Source organism: Cryptomeria japonica, chromosome 9 (genome assembly GCF_030272615.1).
Source record: "Cryptomeria japonica chromosome 9, Sugi_1.0, whole genome shotgun sequence".
Taxonomy (NCBI): Eukaryota; Viridiplantae; Streptophyta; class Pinopsida; order Cupressales; family Cupressaceae; genus Cryptomeria; species Cryptomeria japonica.
The window spans coordinates 118,201,518-118,215,319 of NC_081413.1; the positions used below are offsets into that span (position 1 = coordinate 118,201,518).

The 13,802-nt window shown below is 36.5% G+C and overlaps 1 protein-coding gene across 2 annotated transcripts in view; it reads left to right on the forward strand.

Annotated features, from left to right (window-relative positions):
• Nucleotides 1-13,802, forward strand: part of LOC131062775 (calcium-transporting ATPase 3, endoplasmic reticulum-type) — a 310,592-nt gene that overhangs the window by 43,862 nt on the left and 252,928 nt on the right. For both annotated transcript variants that reach the window (XM_057996504.2, XM_057996505.2), the window contains 2 exons: nucleotides 6,448-6,465; nucleotides 6,901-7,037. In XM_057996504.2, the coding sequence (XP_057852487.1) occupies nucleotides 6,448-6,465; nucleotides 6,901-7,037 (155 nt within the window). The remainder of the gene's footprint in view (nucleotides 1-6,447; nucleotides 6,466-6,900; nucleotides 7,038-13,802) is intronic.

Genomic DNA, 13,802 nt, shown 5'->3' on the forward strand with positions numbered 1-13,802 from the left:
GAATTGAATTACCTTAAGTGCAACTAATCATAAGGAGATGTGATTAAGGAAAGACACGTCCTTTTGGAGGCAACCATTCCCATGTATAAGAAGAAGTTCAAATACATTCGAGCAGCATCGAAGGAGTTTATCGCTTATTTCCTACGTAGTTTGGGATCCCTCAGATTGAGCATTGTTTTCGGCACACAAAGGGTTGCACAAGGAACAAGATTCAAAATCAGGGAGTGAAGATTTTCTTCTAATATTAAGGCCAAAATTTGATGCAAACAGCATCACAAGAACATCACATAAGCAAGAATAATACAGATCAGATCGGATACTTCTTATAAGTCAAACAATAAGTTTCGACGCTTGAAAGACCCATATATTCAAGATCAACATACATTCTCATATTCAGATTGCTTTAATATTAAACGATCCCCCCTACAATTGCAAAATGATATCTATCTGTAATTATCTTGCACATATTGTCTTAAGCCTTGTGGATATAAGGTTTATATAGTCAATATTTCTTTGATCAAATATAATCCCCACCATATAGAAATTATACCATCATCAAACTTGAGAATCATATCTGAATATAATCCTTATAGATTAACCTTCATCAATATCAAGATCACAAATCTCTCCATTGTATGTCATTAAACTAAGAATATTGATAGTATACATATTTGCAGATCATATTCCTTACATACATTCGTGAATAGTGAACATGTTATAGATAGAAAGAAGTCTCTTACAACTTGGATCATAAAAAATTAGACAAAAACCTAAGAAATCTTGTGAGGGGGCATTATAGTGGTATCAAAGCATCTTTCTTGCCATTTGGTGAAATATAGTAAAGGTGAGGCCCGTCGTATTGGGGTATTTGTCTTCTATTTCTTATTCATAACCATTAATTAATGGTTATGAATCCAGGACATATGTGTGAAAGAAAAGGGGAGGCCCGTCGTATTGAAGTTATACCCCATAAAGGAACAAGTAGGGAGGAAGGGGAAAACCACTGCAAGAAAACAAGATACACTGAAGGAAATCTTAAATTCCTTCAACCAAAAGAGGATGAGACAACAAACAAATGGAGTTTTGTGGAAGAACAGATTTAGTGATCATAAATACATACACCTAACTAACTCCAACATCAATGAGTAAGAAAGGAAGAGAGAAAATTTGTCTTGAAATTACACAACTATGAAATGTATAAGTAATCCATGATGAATTTATTGAGCAAATTGCCTTGATGGTAATATAAGGAAGTACAAGGAGGGAGAATAGTGATGAGGTCCTCCTCTAGGTAGACCACCTCATGGTAGTTGATCGATGGTGCCATGAGGCCAAGGGGGTGTAAGACGGAGTCCACTGCTCTTGGACTTAGAGGGGAAGGGAATTCAGGACACCCTATTGTATCTTTCCAAACTCTATCATAATTGATTATTAACAAGGGGATAAGGATGGAAGTGATGAAGGAGAATGGTGATAGGATACCTCACTAGGCAGATAGGGTAGAGGGTCTCTTGGACACCTCATCATTCCTCTTACTCCCACTTTCTTATGATTGAGCTCCTATAGGGAGTTGGACCCAACCTTGGTTAAGTTAATTTATGCTTAATTATCTTTCTTTAGAGATTTATATTATTAGTTCCAATGGTTTCCTAACCTAATGCAGGATTTCAAACAAGGTTTGACAACATGTGTATGTGTTTTGTATACTCCGTGCTTGCATATATTCATACATATATTTTAAGTAATTATGTATACTCTGTGTCTGCATATATTCATGTGTATGCTCCGCGTTTGATCCATACTCATTATATGAATAACTAGAAAGATATAAATTGCATCTGAGATCATTGATGTGTGTCATGTTTCTAATCCTCATCTTAAAATATGTTAAGATCACCCTCGCTTTGATTTAGAGAGATACCCAAGATATTGAGCAAACATTGAGGACAACCAAATTAAATAACGAATACAAGCCTCCAAGGATTGGTTCGGGGGCAATCTAAGAATGCTTGTGGGCAAGCATTTTCCAAGAGGGGGAGACTGTAATATCCCCAACATTAACCTATAGCAGTGGAATAGAAGCTTCGGAAGGGGCCAACAATTTATCATCCAACGAAGATGGAAGATCAGTCAACCGTGTTAATAGCGTAAATGGAGAAAATAGAATGAATCAATGTTAAGGCAGCGATCATGATAATCGTTATCATTGGTGTGCAGTACCGACATAGTGTACCATGCGTTATCTTTGTTTTCGTTTCAGGTGAAAACAAGATAACCCCCCTACGAATTTCAAAAATTCGTTCTCATTTTTTGAGTCTTGTAAGATATATATATATTGGATATCAGATCCATTATGAATATAGGGATTTGGTATTTGTCTTCTATTTCTTATTCATAACCATTAATTGATTGGCTTGATTGAGCATTGGCCTTTTGGCATCGAAAAGTAATTAAAAGAAAGGGACTGTGGGTTATTCTGGTCCGATCACTATAACTGTTACGTTTGCTGCCACAGTACTGATAATTCTTTATCATTATATATATATATATATATATATATATATATATATATATATATGCAATCTGATTTAAATTACAGAATAATAATCAATAATATAAATCAAACATGTTTTAAACTAGTATGTAATCTGGGAAATACCAAATAGCAATATAATCAATAATATAATTCAGAATAACAAACTACTTATATTGTCCATAATACAAAGTGATATGGCTATAACTTTGTCCTAAGTCCTAAAACAGTAAGTCTTAAATAATTCCAATTCTTCTATTCCCCAAGGGAGATGGGTGCTGTTAGAGAGAGGCATAGGGTAAATCCACTCCAAGATGAAAGAACCCCAAGGATGAAAGGACTGATGTTCCTGACATCTGGGCTGAATTAGGGAGGTGGTGTCATAGCGCCCTAGAGAAGCCAATACCCTCTTCTGGGATTAAGAATGAGAAGGGATTAGGAATTAAGATTGGAGTAATGACAATATTAAGTTGAATTATGGACAACTTTAATTATCTACTTTGAGTTAATGTAATATACTAGGTAGTAATATATGTTGCTCTTTGGGAATTGACAACCTCCTAATAGGGGACATTACAAATGGTATTAGAGCTTTGATCCTACCATCCTGTAGGTTAAAGTTGAATCAATGAATCATTCTAGTCAATAAAAAAGAATCTAATAATGCATATCTTCATGCCTATGCTTCATGTATGCTCTATGTTTTCATACATTCATGTGTATACTCTGTGTTTTCAAGTGTATGCTTTGTGCTTGGCTCTATATTTTAGTTAATCTAGAATATGTGAATAACAAGAACCAATCAAGAGGATATGAGTTTATCTAGAGAATGTTGCATTTGGGGTCATAGATGTGTGTCTTACTTCTAATCTTCATCTAGATATATAAGTTCCTTTTCCTTAATGCAAGAGATATCTATGATATTGTACAAGTGTTTACATTTTCAAATGTTGAGAAAAGAAAGACTAGAGAAAACCTGTCTTAAGCCTACGTTGTTTCAAGGGTCATGCATTAAGGGTGACATAATGGAGATTGAATCTAGGAATCATCATAACAATATAAGAATGCTTGTGGGCAAGCATCTTTCCAAGAGGGGGAGACTGTAATGTCCCCAACTTTGACCTTACACCACTATTATTTCCTCAATTTTGTAAAGTCTCTAGGAGAGACAAAATAGTAGAAGAATAGACACATTGATTATGGTATTTAATATTGGCCATCATGATAATGAAGATCATTCACTTACGGATATGGACTAATGACATGTGCAATAGAAGGAAGTAACATCAATTGGGAGATATCGAGTTAAGGCGGACTTATTTATTATTATTTGAAGGAGCAAGAGGACGGTTAAATCTATTGTTGAATATATAATCATTGTGTCCGCTTAGTACACAATAAGAAGATTCGTCAAATATCGATGAATGTCATGGAGCGATTGTGAATAGGATGCGATTATGGTTCAATAAGGAGGATTAAGAGTCACATTGAGAATGGTATGGTAACTGTTGTCATTTTTATGACATCCTTGGTCCATCAGTGAGAACCGATCAGAGATATGTTCCATGGACCAGCACTACCCCAATTGATCAAGGAAAAAATAATGGAACCATGAAATGTGAAGTGTTGTGGGAAACCCAGAAACCCAAGTTTCCCAAGTCTTCCAAACCTCGGAAACTGAAATTTCCCAAGTCTTCCAAACTTCGGAAACCTAAGTTTACCAAGTCTTCTAACTCGGCAAACCCAAGTTTCCCAAGTCTTCCAAACTTCAGAAACCCAAGTTTCCCAAGTCTTCCAAACCTCGAAATCCCAAGTTTCCGACTTGTGACACTTCCAAATGGCGTGATCAACACTCAAAGCTCTCAATGCTGCACCAACTCTTGCGACTTGTGACACTTTCATTCATGGAGCTACATGGGCACATTCAATGTTTTTGCAGGATTGCCATCAAGTGGAGTTCAAGGTCATGCTTCTTTATGGTTACTTGATGGCCTTCATGTCAGACCTACATGCTCTGACTTTGGAATGTTAGGCAATCCACCTTCTAGAAGTAATTTTCTTCTTGGGATTGCCTTGTCAAGGTATGGCCGGGTTGCTTGCATGTACACCATGTCAGGTCCATGCACTACCCTGCATTCCTTGACTGACATTCCTCTGCACACACAAGGGTCAAGGCTTATCTTCCTTGACCGATGGTCTCTCCTCTGCGACTTTTTTTCTATATAAAGGCTGTTAAGCCTCATTGTAAAGGGTCCTCTCCCTGCTGGATTGAGTTATTCTTTGCTCTTTCACTTCTCTTGAAGAGTTGTATATTTTCTTGTATTTTTGCAACTATAAGTTTGGCCACTGGCCTTTGAATCAATTGAAATTATCATTCTTGCCTTCCTTAAACTTATGCATGCTGTGTATGTTTCCTTATCTTCATCATAGGTGTATGTTTTGTGGCTCTTCTCTCACATATATGCTGTGTTAACTTGTTTCCGATTGTGACTTGTGGGAAACCTTCTCCCCTTTGACATTCAGCAAATTTTAACCTCCATACATGCGTTTTGGTTCATTCATGCAACTGAAGATTGTGCATCTCCTGGGTGTTTCGATTGATTTTTTGTGTCATTACTAGGTGGGGAGAGAAACACCTCGTACCTTGGTGCATCACCTCCTTTCGTTTTAGCTTTTCCTTCTTCTCTTTTCCTTTGCAAGCTGTTAGGATAGGTTTAGAAGTAGAATTTGGAGTGTTGAGCTGGTTCAACACCTGCACTTGGATTGAGAAGGAAGTCGGCCTTCTTCGAAGATTCAACCCCCTTGCGCAAGGTCCCACACTTCGGGGATGTTTCCATGTTTCACAAGGTTGCTAAGTTGATAGCTCAGCAAGGGTGCAAACTTTTGTGACAACAGTTACAAACAAGTATTTAGAATGGCATCGATTAAGATTAGTAATAAACATTAATACCAACACACAATTCTGCTTAAATTTATGACTAGTTAACTTCTAGATGACAGCGAATTAAGACCAATAATCAAACATCACTATTACTAACCAAAACATATTGATATCATGAGGTAAAGCAATAAATCAATTTGTTTAAGAGGTGCAATTGGCATATATCTTAACTTTAAGAGATACGATTTACTCATTAAATCGAACTGCCTATGCTAGGGAGTTACATGTCTCGTGGACATTCAAGGGATGCAACCTTTGAGTCTTGTAATATATATTAAAAAAATGAATAAATAATTATTAAATGAATAAAAAGTATTTAATAAACTAGAGGAGACTTGAACATAAGATGTGTTAAATGGGACACGTTGAATGTGATATGAATAATAGAGAGGATATTATCAATATGTTTGACTTGAATATAAGCACGTAATTAAGACTTGTAACAACTATAGAAAAAATGAACATAATATCCATGTAATCTGATTTAATAAATCAAACATGTTTTAAACTAGTATGTAATCTAGGAAATGCTAAATAGCAAGGTAATCAATACAATAATTCAGAATAACAAACTACTTATAATGTCCAGAATACAAAGTGATATGGGCATAACTTTGTCCCAAGTCTTAAACAATTCCAATTCTTCTACTCCCCAAGGGAGATGGGCTGAATTAGGGAGGTGGTGTCATAGCGCCCTAGACAAGCCAATGCCCTATTTTAGCCAAGTCAAAGATGTCTAATTGTAGCTAAAATATAAAATAATTATAAGCAATTGAACATTGTGATATGGCTTATAGAACTGTAATCGATGAAATTCATCTTGTTATTATCTTTTTGTAATTGTACAAATATTTTTTGTAGAATGCTCTTGTTTGCAAAGTATTTTTTATGAAAGTTTGTATTGACAATTTTGAACTGACTTTATTGATGATCGGTGCTTTGATTGTTTACATGATGGCGTCATATTCAACAGTGCTGCCTCAAGAAGAAAGTATGTACTTTATTCCCTTTATGTGTTTGTTTTTGTATACCGTAAGCCCCCAAATTGCGTGTGTTTGTTTTGGTATACCGTAAGCCCCCAAATTGCTCATTTGTTTCAATTGTATTCAATTCTGTGATGGTTTACAAAATGATAGAAAATGTGCTGGATTTCAAGAGTTGATGCAGCTGCATGCTAGCTGGTTTAAGAAAAAATCTATTTATTCTGTTAATGAATTTGATTATTCACAATAGGTTGTTTGTAATTACAGGCTTTTCTTTTGGAAGTGTGTTAATTATTGAGAAAATTTAATGATTACTTATTTAGGAATCGGGATAATGTTACAAGATAGTGTTGAGATTCATGTGTTTCTTTGAAATGAATTCATTTCAAAGCTTTTTATAAAGTAATTACTATTTGTTGTGAAACTCTTTTTATTGTTTGTAGGCACACCTTTCTGGAAATTAGTCTTGAAGCAGTTTGATGATTTGCTAGTGAAGATTCTGATTGCAGCTGCTGTAATATCATTTGTCTTAGCCGTAATTGATGGAGAGACAGGATTTAGTGCCTTCTTGGAACCTTCTGTAAGCTATTTATCTCTGCTAAAGTCATCCTGCTATTCTCTCTGAAATAAATCATTGGACAAGGAAATTTTGTCTATTATACCATAGTTTATCCCTTTACTTAAGTATTCAATGTAATTTATTCTCTCTATGGGATGTTTGGGAACTTTGGACATCTGTTTGTTACTTGCACAAGTAAAGTACAATCTGCTCTTTTTCAATTGCGTTGAATACATGCTACATGTATGGTTGGTATTTGGTAAGATTCTTTTATGCTCATAACCTCTTTAGTGTCAGATGAATGAGCTGGTTAAGGTTTTTGCTACATGTTTCAACATGTTAATACCTGTGTTAATTTTGTTTGACTTAAATCCAAAGCTAGATGTTGCTTCTGCTAACTCTTTAAAAAGATGCAAAACCCCTCCAATTGCATGCAGAATAGAAATCTGAATGAGTTTATAATCTGATACAGGCTTTAGATTATCTATACAAACTAATAATAGTAATTGGAGCTCATGGCATGTTAGTTATGTTCCCAGCTCGTCTGTGAACAAAGTTCTGCAGATAACCCAATATGAACGATCCCCTATATAACATGGTTGATGGAGGTAATGTATGAAGGTGGTCTAGGTTTTGATCAACAAAGGTTATAAAGGTATTGGTGGTTGGGTATCAGATAGGAATTTTTTGAGGAACAACGAATGCAGGGGACCATTAGGCCTCATTTAACATTGGGAATCTGAAGTTTCCTATACCTTTCATTGGCTTAATTCTGAAGAGGGTGAGAAGAAATATTTGGTTTGCATAGCTTGGGCCATAGACCAAAAGGAGGAAGCACGGAATATATAATTTAGTATACTATTACATCATTGTAATACATATATGTAATTATTATTTTAATAATAATCAATTATTATTATTAGTAACATAAATTGGTTGGACAGGTAGTCTATCAGTTTACTCTTGAATTATTTATTCTCATATTGTTGGTTCCTTTCAATAATATACAGTTGATTGCCTTGCTCCAAATTCAATTTGGTAGCAGAGGAATTGAAATCAATGTGCCTGTGCGTGTGAAGTTGGAGGTCAAAATTTGTGTAAACTTGAGCAGATAGGAGTTGCTGAGAAGAATATGGAGGTCATCTAAAGTGTTATGCCATTCTTATGCAAGGAGCTGCTTGCATAGATCATAGACGGCTACTCACCCTATCAAAAACTCTTTACTAGTGTGAAGAAATTGTGGAAGAATCTCCGCCATACTATCTCTGTCCAACGCAAGACAGTGAATCACTTACTGTAGTGAACTACTCACTTGCGTAGTGTCAGGTATGAAATGTTTGGCATGCAAGAAGTTATTCAGAAAAAAGGGGGGCATAGACAAGTTGCAAACAATTGCAGAGGATGTAGCAGAGATGTCCTCAACCAAATCCTAGTCATTCCTTGCCATCCCTTCCTCCATTGAAATAGAAATGCCTGAAATAAATAGCATTGCCATTGCCTGAGGCATATCTTTCTGAAAATAATTAGACTGGCATACCCATCGCCAAGCTCTCAACACCTCACGCCATGATGCAAGGGCTTGTATGGCCTGAGGAAATAGTACAGGCTCCTTGGAAAATAAACACGTCAAGATATCACTTGGAAAAATGCAAAATGAGTCACCTACTGCTTAAGAGCCCTTGGGTTTAATACCCAAAATCAGATAAAGACCAACATCTAATATAGCAGCTCATAGAAGGGGTACGGCCTGTGATTAAAGAGGTATGGCCAGCTATAAATTCTTGCCAAAGTCTCTGTCCATGGATTTCAAACCCTACACAATTACCAAGGAATGAATTCTGGAAAGAACAACGATCAATATACAACAAAAACTTTCATTTCTCGGAAACCCCAAATCCCCAAACTCCATGCAAGTCATTGCATTTCCTGTGTGAAAACACCAAACCAGCTAGGATAGGTCTTTCACCATTGAAACTAGTGAATATTGATGAGGGTTTTCATCCTCAATCAATTCCGAGAAGAACTCAATGATCACCCCAACAACATCTTGGTATGTTTGCAACTCTGAATTAATGAAAATGAAAAACCAAAACCTTTTCATACAGAGTTGGAGGGAAAAAGGGCAATTTAAAAAATTCAAATTAATCTAGTTCCCTTGGAAATGCCCCTTAAACAATTTAAAAACAATTTGTAAAGAGTAGGTTTGTAAAACCATTATACAGAAATAGAGAAAAAAAAGGAGTGCAAACTTTATATATTTGAAAATGTGAAACTGTACATAACCCAACCAATATTTTTAATTGGTCCCAAAATTTGAAGTTAACCGCCCACCAACCCCCATGCTGCAGAAGGCAGCATGATGTACAGTACGAAAGAGCAATATAAAGCTGTTATTACAATGGTATAGCTTGTATGACAATATTTTTTGCTATACAGAATTAATAAAGTAGACTAGTTTAGATTGTATAAAACCCAACCAATTGAATGTGTTGGTCCCAGAAAATCAAAATTATCCACCCTCCAACCCCCATGCTGGTATCACCAACATGTTATACAGCCATTTAAGGTATCTATTTGTGAAGTACATAATTGAAGTTATCTAATATGTTGGTCGCAAAGCTGAATGAAAGCATTGAGGAGTTGCTGATGTTGTATTGTACTGTATTGAGGCTGTGTCGATCATGCATTTTGCTGTTTGAAGGTGTTGTAGACTGCATTGAAGTCATCATTGCGTACCTGTGAGCATTAAAATTGTATTAGAACATTGTAGGTTCATTAAATAATTGAAAGTAGAAAAAGTTGGTGATGGAAAAGAATAGGAAAGGAAGGCACTCAGAATTGTTGAAAGCGAGGTGGACGATATGTTTGATTAAACTTTATTGTGGTTGTTAAATCTGCAAAGAAGATGAGAAGTACAAACAAAAGTTAGCATCACTAAAGTGGAATGCGAAAGAGATTGAGATACCCTTGTATCATGTGTGGTTTAAAACGATCTCTTTTTGATGGCCTGTAAGGACGAGAACAAGAGAGAAGTATTAGGAAGACACGAGACACTGTAATTGTAGGGAGTAAACATTAGAAAGAGGGTAACAACAAGCAGTGAGAACAGTGTGAAGTGTGAGTGGAGGTGCTGTGCGAACTTGTATTTTTTGAATGTGAATGGCAATGAGAAAGGCAAGGTAAAACTGTAGAACCAAATGGAGAGCAAAAGATACGTGTAGCTGGAAAAGTTTCTTGCTGCGATGGAACCTTTTACATTTGTTGATGACCCTGCAAGATGCAAGCGTTATGATGTGCGGAAATGCATGAAAGAAGATATACGCTATGCTAAAGGGTATAGATGTAGTGGTTGCAGTACCAGTGTTGGACGTTTTTGCAAGTGTTTTGCCTTTGTGATCTCAGAAAGTATAAGCAAACGAGCTTCTTTGTTTTTTCTGGAAATGGTTGATGGACCACCTTGCAATTTGGAGTACCTCTCATAAGTGAAAGGTGGGTGAATTCGGAGATGTTCAATTGATTTCACTCGAGATAGTGCTGTGAACGTGAGACCCTGTTTTTCTGTTTTTCCAATGTCAATTGCTGCAAAGTCTAGTGTGAGTCCCTGCGATTTGTGGATAGTAATACCCCAAGCCATTGCTAGTGGGATTTGTGTGTGGTTTCCTCTAGTAATTGGTGGAATGGGAACATATTTTGGATTGGCAGCATCCCATGGTGGTCCAGTGTAGTGTTGGAAGAGGACAACAACATATTTTGGTAAATCCGGTTGTTTAGAACCTGCATCGTAGACAATCATTTTGATTTTTCCCAAAGAACCATTGACAAGACCAACTTCAATCCATAAATTTGCAATGAGCATGACTTGCTGCTCTATAGAAAGAAGAATTTCAAATGGGAGCTTCTCATCTTGGTGAGTTTGTTTTTCTCGGTGTGTTGCTATGATTGCTATTGCACGTGCAATTGCTTTAACATTTTAATATTGTGTGAGTTTGAAGCTGCATTGGTTGCAAACAAATGTTTTTTTTGGTTGAAATGCCTGTTTTGGTCAAGACTCAAGCCATGTGTTGAGCGCATCTGTAAAGTTTCCCATTCTGATTGCAGTGGTGTTGTGTTGCATACATTTAGCAAAATGTTGCAGAATTGCATCTATGATGGGGAGACCCCTTGTTGGCGGAAAGAAACATCTAAGGTGACGACATCAGTGAAGGAGTGCCATAAAGCGAGCGTTGTTGAGTGGGATGCATACAATGGTTTGTCCATAACTAGGGGCAACTGGCTGAGGTCGCCGACTAGGACAATTGAGAGGCCTGCGAATGGTTCATGCTGCCTGGTGGGAAACGTCTGTCGCAATCTGTTATCAAATTTGATGAGTAATTGTGGGCCAAGGAAACTCATTTCATCAATCAAAATGTACCGTAAATGCTTGCATTGCTCTTGAAATATTAATAAGGAATGCCTTGTTAAAGGACGGTATTCTTGAATAGGTATGCGGAGGGCAGCATGTATTGTGGTTGCTTGAATATTATATGCGGATACACCTATTGGTGCAAGCACGAGCAATGGGTATAGTTTTGGATTTAAGCTAATATTTAGGTTATTTCGTATGTGGTCAATAAGAAACGATTTCCCAGTACTTGTTGTGCCTTGGATGATCAACCGTAATAGTGAGGCATTCAAATTTTGTGCAGCGTGAGAGGTTATAATATCAAGTGCAAGTTATTGATTTGCTGCAAGTTCAAAAGTATTGGGGTGAGTTGAGTGAATGTTGGCAAGGGTGGCGATTGGTTGACTTTTTTCGGTTGAAATGAATTGAGGAGCTATGCTATGAAGGAATTCATGAGGCAAGGATGCACTCCCATTAAAGTGGAGGTCATAATCACGCCTGCCAAGCATTTGAAGGGTAGCCACATCAAAACTATTTGAAGCTCCCATTTGTGAGAGGAACTCCCACTCGTAAAGTTCTTGATCAGTACATTGTGGAATATCTTGTAAGTGTGGGTCTTCATCATTTTCAGGAGTGAAATGTTCTTGGATACCATTAACATTCCATCGGACGTAATGAGTGCTATGAAGTTGTTTCCAATTCAGTATAACTTCGTCACCAAATGTTCCTATGTGCAGAGGAATGTTGCGGAAAGGCTTGTACAAAAGCAATTCTGTAATGTCCCCATTTTAGCAGACATGGTTTTTTGGTGATTAGCCTATCATTCTGACCCTCTTAGGCTAATGAGTATGGATAGAGGGTCTCCCGAGGCTTGTATCAGCTCCAGAGTTCAGTGTGTTTCGATCTGGCTTTCATTTGGTATCATTTGGACTTCATTTGCTATACTTACTATTTATAGTAAGTTTGAGATGTTAGAGATGGACCCCTTCTATATTTAGTAAAGGGGTATGGTCATATGCAGCTTCATCATGTCAGCTCCCAGCTCAGACGGCGTTTAAAAATGTTGAGTATTAATGGACATATTAATGTTTATTTAGTTTAAATAAACATTAATGTTTTGAGCTTATATTATTAAGTTATAATATAATTTTATATTATAACTTAAGTAAGGGTCCAAGTATCATTAAGGGGGACCATTTAATTAATTAATTGTGGCTCTTTTACCAAGGTGAAATATTAAATGACAAAGTGAAAATATTATATCATTAAATGTCATTTAATATCATTAATTGATTTAATGCCTTATTGGAGAAAATCGAACCTTCATGGGAAATATATATAAGGCTTTTGAAAAGAAGAGAAGAGGGATTGATTATGTGATTGGAGTTTTTGATTGAAGTTTTTCTGGAGCATTGAAGTGTAGAATACCAAGGGTTTCTGCAGGATTCAAGGCTTGTCGGCATTGGAGAGCGTGGCTTCTTCATTGTAACAGCATATAGAGGGTGTGCAATATCATCTGATTATGCTTGTGAGAATTGGCTTCATTCAGAAGTCAATATTGAGCTGATTGGAGGGTTTATTTCAGAGTTTGTTTGCAGATTGAAAGAGACTACAGTGCGCTACAGTGCCATGAACAGTGTGCATGAACAGTGTGCTACAGTGCTGTGAACAGTGCGCATGAACAGTGTCGTGAACAGTGCGCTACAGTGCCATGAACAGTGCGCATGAACAGTGCCATGAACAGTGCGCTACAGTAGTTTGAGTTCTATAGAAGGGGATTTAGAAAGGTTGAACAGCTATATATATTTGACAAGGGATTTGCATATGAGGAGAATCAAACCAATATATCAAGGCAGCCATTGAAATACCAGGTTTTCTATCTATGGTCATTGTATTAGAAAATCATTACTTCATTGCATCATTTTCTATTATGATTATATCATGAAATACTTGGAGGTTGCATATGTTTAATGGAGATATAATTTGCATATTCCACATTCATGGTAACATTCAACATTGATCAGCCACTTAGCTTTCATGCCAATTGTTTGCTTAAATGCCTAATGGCTGTAGGTATACATTGGGATGCATGACAAGTGTTTGTCTTAATGTCAACTAGCTGTACTAGCTAATTTCAGTCATTACATATGTGTGGAAAGGTCTAAAACAGCTAGTATATCATTTCTATAACAACTTTGCATTGTTAGAAGCTTTCCATAACTTCATTTGCAGCCTACAAACCTAAAGAAGACAAATAAAGAATTCACTACAGTGGCTTCAAACATTGTATGCCAAGTGTTTGACAATATTCCTTGGGGTTCAAACAAGTGAAACAGGGTCAGATTAGCCAAGGGATATTACAAATTCACTCCAACAAAAAGATTCAAATGTACTGTCATCTTTTG